Source organism: Parasteatoda tepidariorum, chromosome 2 (genome assembly GCF_043381705.1).
Source record: "Parasteatoda tepidariorum isolate YZ-2023 chromosome 2, CAS_Ptep_4.0, whole genome shotgun sequence".
NCBI lineage: Eukaryota > Metazoa > Arthropoda > Arachnida > Araneae > Theridiidae > Parasteatoda > Parasteatoda tepidariorum.
Window position 1 is genome coordinate 79678392 of NC_092205.1, and position 9378 is coordinate 79687769.

At 29.1% G+C, this 9378-nt stretch overlaps 3 protein-coding genes across 3 annotated transcripts in view; all 3 read right to left on the reverse strand.

Annotated features, from left to right (window-relative positions):
• The window catches only part of LOC139425048 (uncharacterized), a 14517-nt gene extending 11494 nt beyond the window's left edge, over positions 1-3023 (reverse strand). The window contains exons 1-2 of the mRNA XM_071178043.1: positions 2810-3023; positions 812-946 (exon numbers count right to left, since the gene is read on the reverse strand). Of these exons, the coding sequence (XP_071034144.1) occupies positions 812-946; positions 2810-2899 (225 nt within the window). The 5' untranslated portion in view covers positions 2900-3023. The remainder of the gene's footprint in view (positions 1-811; positions 947-2809) is intronic.
• Positions 1-9378, reverse strand: part of LOC107457287 (ras-related protein ced-10) — a 149467-nt gene that overhangs the window by 20109 nt on the left and 119980 nt on the right. The window lies entirely within an intron of this gene.
• LOC107443957 (zinc finger protein 850-like) overlaps positions 5184-9378 on the reverse strand; it is an 11137-nt gene continuing 6942 nt past the window's right edge. Inside the window, exon 5 of the mRNA XM_071178044.1 lies at positions 5184-8134. Coding sequence (XP_071034145.1) covers positions 6573-8134 — 1562 coding nt within the window. The 3' untranslated portion in view covers positions 5184-6572. The remainder of the gene's footprint in view (positions 8135-9378) is intronic.

The window sequence follows — 9378 nt, forward strand, 5'->3', positions numbered from 1 at the left end:
TGATTTGAAGTGAATTTTAAACAACCTCAAAACAAGCTGAAGTATATATAAATCAACCTCGTACACCTTAATTACAACCTTTACGAGGTATAATTTTTATTGCTGTTTTCTCTGCAACCTTAAATATACCTCAAATATACCTCAAAACAACCTTAATACCTCAAAAATACCTCAAATCAACCTTAAATATACCTTAAATTTTCATAAGGGTCTTGACTATAGTTAAGTGTACTTCAGAGTGTGTCTGCTATAAAACAGACAACTTCGATATAATCGAAATACCCTGTCTCCCCCCACTACACAGTCACCTATAAGAGATTTCACCTATAAGACAAATACATTTTCAACTATAAGAGGAAGGCAGACGGAAAAAAATATTGAAATATATTCTAAATTTTTTTTTTATTTTTAATATTATTATTTGGCAATCGATAGCACAGACTTTCTTTACAAAAATAAATAAATTGAGAATAACTATATTTAAACATTATCAAAAAATCAAATCACTAAAAAAAAAAAAAATGAAGATTATTTGGCACTATCTTTTATTCGTATAGTGATTGTGTATAATATGAACACAAGATCGGAATTGATGATGCTGTTCCGGAGATTGGCGAGCAATAGCGGCGAACTTTTAGTAATATAGTATATTTCAGTTCTAATGTATGATACTAAAATATCATATAATATTTGATAGTAACTTTACAAAATTATCACTTTTAAAAAAATCTTCCCTTTACTTTTCTGCAAATACAACTTTGTATCATACCTTTTTTTTTTCTTTATTTACTAGAGGAAAAACTAAACTTACTTTTGCATCCCTTTCGTGGACGACATCTTTACCTTTAAAATCAAGAATCGTAAAAGCAGTCTGAAAATCCATAATTAATTTCTCCGGGGGGATCAGATCTATAACTTCGCTATATTTTGCATTTAAAACCAGATCCTGAAACACCAAATTCTATGTTTATAAGCACACAAATAGGTGTGACAAAGGCGTAAAAAATTATCTAGAATAGCCAGTAATTAAAAACAATTAAATTGTAACTTAAAGAATTTGTATTTAATAAAAGAATATTTTTATTACTCTCTTCAGAAATTTTAACCAAAATAAATAAAATTTTAAGCAAATAATTTCTTAAATTTCACTTAATGCAGATAAACTTATCATACTTTAAGTAAAATAAAATATTTTAGGCTCTACTTGGTTACGAAAGTATTGGAGGCAGAAGATGTAATTTTTACAAATTTTTAAATTTGATTTTAAAATAAATTATATAATTTATTTCTGTTGCACATTGATAAGATGTTTTTGAAAAAATTATTATGCTAAAATTCAGAGTATAAACAAAAGCTAGGTGTGAAAAGAAGATGCAAGATATATTGAATAATATATATATTTTTTTTCAATAAGCCCAAAAATTTTGTTCTGAAACATTTCCGATATTCAGTAATAAATGTTTTGAAATCTTTATGCGTATCAAAAATGGACGATATATTTAATTTTTTGAAGCCTGTTATTTCCTCAACAAAATTTTGGATGAATTGTAATTTTAAAAATAATTATGTAAATTTAAATATTGTAAAATGCTTAAAATAAAAAAGTGAAAATTTTTTACGGATTCGTAAAAAAAGTATTACCACTGCACTTATGTTAGTTTATGTATTACCCAGCAGTGAACTTGGATCAGTCTGCGTAGGAACCGAGGGTGTGCGGTATTGGTCAGCGTTAAACTGTTCTACCGTAAAGAGCTCGACTTTGCGTGCAGGTCGTCGGGCTACCGAAGCAGGGGAGCCATCCCCTCTACAGAGGATCAAAATTGTGACGGCATGCCTTCGGATCATCCTCAGGGATGTTTCCCAAACCGTCGCCAATAGCCCATTGTGCAGTTCTAGTGTGACGTAAATGAACTACAACAGCTTAGATATTAGATACATATTACCCTTTATTATATACAACACCAATAGTACCTAATAGGAGAAGGATTTCACAATTATTGGTGTCAATAATATTTGGCGATTATTTTATGGTCCTCTCAAAACGTAACTGAACCCAAAATATTTTACAAAAGCAATTTTTTACCTAAAATAATTGGGTACTTTTCCATTTCGCAGGCCGGTGATAAAGCTGTCAATGCAAGTAAATTCAACTGTTTCTTATGTCTATTNAAGCGCTCGACTTCGCGACAGATCGTCGGGCTACCGAAGCGGGGGTGCCATCCCCTCTTTAGAGAATCAAAATTGTGATGGCATGTCTTCGGATCATCCTCAGGGATGTTTCCCAAACCGTCGCTAATAGCCCATAGTGCAGCTCTAGCGCGACGTAAATGAACTACAACAGCTTAGGTATTAGGTACATATTACCCATTATTATATACAACACCAATAGTAACTAATAGGAGAAGGATTTTACAATTATTGGTGTCAATAATAGTTTGGCGATTATTTTATGGTTTTCCCAAAACGTAACTGAACCCAAAATATTTTACAAAAGCAATTTTTTACCTAAAATAATTGGGTACTTTTCCATTTCGCAGGCCGGTGATAAAGCTGTCAATGCAAGTAAATTCAACTGTTTCTTATGTCTATTTTAAAATAAATAAAAATAACTAAACAACAACAGCTAAACAAAATATCTGAATTTGCTAAAGCCTCTGAAATGGAAGCAAGTGTACCCTAAATTGTTTTAAATGTTTAGCATAACGGGAGATTGGAAATTTATTTATTACTACCATTTCAAGTATGTTACAAACGATGTTTTAAATTTTTTCTATTCTAATGGATAATAGGAACAACACAATTTGCTCACCTTCAAACTATGATCTTCAATATTTCCCAAGTTGAGAAAATAATCAGACAAATTTAGAAATACATTTTTATCGTTTCTTTTTACCCACATTGTAAGAAATAATTATTGTATAATTTATATGTTTACTTGAATAGTTGTACAATTTAGAGAAGCTGTATCTAAATATTTTTTAATGTATAATGTATATATTATAATATTTTCTAATGAAAGTTAAAATTCCTGTATTCTTTAATTTGTTTATTTTGTGAAAAAAAAATGCTAACAATGGCTTATGCAAGCCTTGGAAATAATTAAAGGATAATAACTAAATAAAAAAAAATGTGAGGAATAGTTTTTAAATTAATGAATATTGTTGAATTTTGTTAAAATGTTGAACAAATAGCATCAGGGACACGGGCGCGGGACGTCAAAATCTTTGTTTTACACTCAATTGGGTGGAAAGCTCTGTAATGTAAGTCTGTGGGATTTTGATGTCATTTTGAAATAAATTAGCAAATTTTACATTTTCCTTATATTTTTGAAGTATTAGTGGCCGATTTTCGAGTAGAATAGAGTTCTAATGAACTTTATAGTAAGTTTCAGCTAAATTGTGACATTCTTTATATGAAATTTGTATCAATGCAATGCTTGTAGTATGTTTTGATTGCTTTGGTAGTTAGTAGTAATTATTGGCGATCCAAATGGGTTACAGGTGGCTTAGAGGAGAACTCTTTACCTATTGCAATATTTGGCATGCTTTCATCATTAGCCTGTGGAGAGACATAGAAGAAAGAAGTACGTTAGTTTCTGTCTTGATTTTCAAATAGATAAAAACTATATTAAACATAGTTCTAAAAGAAAGCGTCATAGATATTTTAAATAACATTTTTAACAATTAAATGCGAAAAATATGAAAAGAGGAGGAAGGGCCAAAGGCAGGGAACCGGTCTTCTCCCCAGATTGCGCATTCGTGCGTTGCGATAGCCTATATTAGGTGCCTGATTATAGCCTAGGCCCCACAATTTCTGAGGGGCCTCAAAAATTTGTAAAAACGCTAATTAAAGGTGGGCTAGCTATGTGTTGATTTAAGTACTAAATAAAAAAAAATTCAGCTAATCAGTGACTTTTAGCAAAAATCACTGATTTCAATTGTTCGTGGTCACCAAACTGTTTTTTATTCTGACATAACATTGTTTTATATTTTGCTTTAATTTATAGATACGTAAACTTTTTCTTAGAAAAAAAAATCTTCAATTGTCTGCTTTTAAAATTTCTTAGAATGTTTCTCTTGAATCATGCAGTTTAATGGATTCTTTTTCATTATTAGGACTACTCTTCAGTAATTTTATTTCAAAATATTTTGTAAGGGGCCCAGAAAATTTGGTGGGCCTTGGGCCTGAATTTGTCTTGATCGGTCCCTGCCTATATTACAAAAAATTTCGTAAACCAAGCTTAAATATTTGTAAAAATATGGCCATATTAATATTTAAAAAAAAACAACTATTTATTTATTTTTGTCTTCTTTGGTTATAACTCCGAATTTGAATATCTTAAAAATTCACTAAGTTTGTGAAAATTTCCTAAATAGTGTTTGTATTTAAAAGAAAAATCTAAATAATAAGAGGGTTTTTAACAAATTTCATTTTGCATAAGACAAAATTAAATAGCAAATAATACATTACAATAGTCGTTCGTACACCACAATGTGATGGTCTAAAGAAAGAAAACATACTTTTATGGAAGATGATCAGATGAAATAAGCTGCCATTTTAAATAAATTTTATCTAACAGTACAAAATAAAATTTGTGGAAAATCCATAATCATTCAGAGCTTTCTTTAAAAAATAACGAAAAATGAATAGAAAATTGCTAAAAACTTTTTAAATGTTGAAGATATTCGAATCAGACTTTTTCATTAGCAACTAAATACTAACTTTTTTTTACATAAAAATTATATTTCTAAGAATATTTAAGCTAGGTGGGTGAAATTCATTTCAATTATTGAAAATAACAACCAAAGTAATCATTGCAAGTTACAAGTTTATTGCTATGTTTTCCAGTCACAGGGTGTTCAAAAATCCTTGTTTTCATATGTAATTTTATGTCGGTACCTTTAACCTGTGAAAGCTTTGAAACTTATTGATAAGTATGAAAAATTGCATGACCTAAACACCTCTAAATTACAAAATAATTGTCTCCGTATTCTTTGAGAAATTTTAAAAAATTTCAAAAACTATAAGCGTTTCTTCTATATAAGGTAGTGCATGTTACACAAAATAATTTTGAAAGTGATCAAAAGTTAGGTTATTCAACCCAATGAATTCAACTTTTCATACATTGCATCATGTACAATAGTAACTCACACCATAATAAACACGACGATGAAAAACCAGAATGCTATTTTGTAAGAATATTTTATTACGCACACACACAAAAAAGGTTACTTACATTACCCAGCCTTATAAATTCAACTTTTCAAAGTGCTGAGTAATCTCATTTGACAATAAGTACAATATCATCTCGCACCATACAAAAGTTACATTATTCAATTTTAGGAATTCAACTTTTCATACTTTGTATAATGTACAATAGTAAATCACACCATAATAAACACGACTATGAGCAACCAGAAACCTGTCTCTATTTTCAGAAAATATTTTATTACACACACACACGCAACAAAAAAAAGATTATTCAACATTAGGAACATGATTGTTAAAAAAAGTTGAACATCATTACTTTACATAAAATGTTACAATAAATCACTTCACATGAACATCATTATAATAGTTTGAAAAAAGTCTTTAAAAATAAAATTAAACAAATTTTAAAGAATGTCTTTTACAAATTTATAAAATTTCATTAAAAAAGTTGCAAATACAATTTTAAATTAAGTGCATTTTATTTTAATAGTCTATGAACAAAAAACAGAAATTGTAACAAGCTCTCCTCTTTCCTCCCCCACTACAGCGCCTCTGGCGGTGAACTAAGACAGTCTGCCAGGAACCGCCGTTAAGCACGGACGTTTAATTCGAGCCCGAAACCCCCTCTTCCAAATTCTTGTATTTTTTTATCCTTGTTTTATTTTTATGTGTTTTGTCCTTTTCAATAAATATTTAGAGTTAGATAATTTCTAGTCTTTCATTATTTATGTGAATTGGTAGAAATACAAATAAACCAGGACTTCCCCTACAAAATATATTTTGTACAAGATATGGAAATTGTACTAAAATTAATAATTCTGGAAAAATATTTTTGACAAATTTTTTAAACATAATTTTTTTATCCATCATGTTATAATACACAGTATAAGCATAAAATTAAATAAAGTGCATTTTGTTTCAACCATTTACAAAAAAATAGAAATATTTATATCAAGATATTGGAAATGCGCTGAACCATTATAAGAAAAGAACTACAAATTAATATCACACACTTATACATAAAGACCTCATGACAAAAATGTTTTTTTAATGAACTGGGCAGCTACTTCAAAACGACAATTTAAAATCATTTGCATATTTCGTTATTAAATTTAAATATTTAGTTAAATAGGTTTCGGAATATAAAAAAAAACCTAATTATGATTCACTAATTTCAATTATTTTTTAAGAGCTTGTGTAATCTTTTGCATTCTTCAAATTTTTGTCGGATAGAGGCATAAAAATGGTCAAAGGTGATTAAAAAAATTTACGATCAATGAATATTTAAATGACTTGCCTTGAAGAACAAGAAATTGATTTTATGAAGCAATCTATACTACTTTAAATGCTTCATAAACCAACTAAGAATAAGGCTTCTCACCAGTATGAACACGGCTGTGTATTCTCAGACTACCATTTCGTGAAAAACTCTTATTACATATACTACAAGAATAAGGCTTCTCTCCAGTATGAACAAGACTGTGTACTTTCAGATTACCTTTTTGTGAAAAACTCTTATTACATATACTACAAGAGAAAGGCTTATCACCAGTATGAATACGACTATGCGTAGTGAAATGACCTTTTAGCGAAAAACTCTTATTACATATACTACAAGAGTAAGGCTCATCAACAGTATGAATATGACCATGCATAGTGAAAAGACTTTTTAGCGAAAAACTCTTATTACATATACTACAAGAATATGGTTTTTCACCAGTATGAACACGACAGTGTCGTGTCAGATTACATTTTAGTGAAAAAGTTTTATTACATATACTACAAGAATAAGGCTTCTCACCAGTATGAACACGACTGTGTCTGTTCAGACTATCCTTTTGTGAAAAACTCTTACTACAGATACTACAAGAATAAGGTTTATCACCAGTATGAACACGATTGTGTTCTTTCAGATTAGTTTTTAGTGAGAAACTCTTACGACATATACCACAAGAATAAGGCTTCTCTCCAGTATGAACACGGCTGTGTCTTTTCAGACTCTGTTTTTCTGAAAAATTCTTATTACACATACTACAAGAATAAGGCTTATCACCAGTATGAACATGACAGTGTCTTCTCAGAATACTTTTCAATGAAAAACTTTTATTACATAAACTGCAAGAATAAGGCTTCTCACCAGTATGAACACGGATGTGTCTTTTCAGAATACTTTTCAATGAAAAACTTTTATTACATAAACTGCAAGAATAAGGCTTCTCACCAGTATGAACATGACTGTGTTGTGTCAGAGTAGACTTTTGTGAAAAACTCTTATTACAGATACTACAAGAATAAGGCTTATCACCAGTATGAACATGACTGTGTCGATTCAGAATCACCTTTAGTGAAAAACTCTTATGACATATATTGCAAGAATAAGGCTTCTCACCAGTATGAACACGATAGTGATTTCCCAGATTACTTTTTAATGAAAAACTTTTATTACATAAACTGCAAGAATAAGGCTTCTCACCAGTATGAACACGGCTGTGTCTCTTCAGACTATCCTTTAGTGAAAAACTCTTATTACATATACTACAAGAATAAGGTTTATCACCAGTATGAACATGGCTGTGTTCTTTCAGATGACCTTTTTTTGAAAAACTCTTATTACATATACTACAAGAATAAGGCTTCTCACCAGTATGAACACGACTGTGTCGTGTCAGACTAATTTTTAGTGAAAATTTTTTATTACATATACTACAAGAATAAGGTTTCTCCGCGGTATGAACACGACTGTGAATGGTCAAATTACCTTTTAATGAAAAACACTTATTACATATACTACAAGAATAAAGTTTTTCACCAGTATTAGCACGACTATGCTTAGTCATATTTCTTTTCTCTGAAAAACTCTTATTACATATAGTACAAGAATAAGGTTTTTCCCCAGTATGAACACAGCTGTGTTGTTTCATAATCATTCATTGAGAATATCTTATTACATATACTACAAGAAAAAGTATTCTCACCAGTATGAATTTTACAGTGTTTAGTAGGACTTTTTCCTAAAAACCTCTTGTTTCAATAACAAGAATATGGTTTACTTAAAGGATGTTACTTATTTTGAATAAATTAGGCCATATGATACAAAAAAGAGCTTGCTGTATCAAGTCACTTACTTTGACTTAATTTTTAATTATGTAAAATATAATATTGTAGAAATATGATCACCATACAGCAGGCGTATGATTTGTTAATGGGTGCATCTGTGAAAGTATTAATTTCAATTATATTGAGGTGTAAAAATTTTTTTATTTTTACAACCAACTTTAATATTTCTCTTTTGTCGAACATACCAAAATACAAAACCAAATTAAATTATTTCTATTTATGATATTAACATGATAATAACTATGATTAACATGAAATTATCAAATTTGATTTCATTAGCATTTTATTAACAAATTCACAGTAGAAATATAATTTTTTATAAACGAAGAGAGGCACAAAATTTTTTTTCAGTTCAAAGGTTTGAAATTATCTATAAAGATATAATTAAAAAAAAACTTTAATTTCTAATTTTTATGTCAATGTTCTATCATGCACAAGAAAAGCAAGCTCTGATTCATTAACATAAATACAAGAGTATTAAATTGCACAACTGAATACAGAAAATATTTTCTCAGTGTGAACAGGAGAATCACTATTCAAAATTCTTGTGTTTAAATATGTTTTATCATACATGTTTTAGGAAAGTGTCACACAGCTTAATTATCTGTAACTGTAATTTTAATCTATTTATAACTATGAAAGTTAAATAAAGTGTTACTTATACGAAATTATCCTTTTTTTCCTATCCTTTTTCCTATACGAAATTATCCTTTTTATCCGATTAATTTATCACAATGATATATAAATCGTACAGAAAACACAATATTTTTAAAAAAATATTTATGTACGCATAATATGAATTTTATTAACTGTCAGCAAAAAGATAGGAAGATATTTTATCATTCCCATCGAGTTTTTTTTTCCGTATAAAGAAGGTAATCTATGAATAAGATCTGCATGGAAATAACCTTTCTAAAACGCTTTCTATATTGTTTCCATTACTACGAGGGTAATTCACTTTACATGTGTCAGATTATGAATACGCAGGCTTATAAATTTGATCCAAGAAGTTGCAAATCAAAAACAATTTTTTCAAAAACTTTTCTTTAT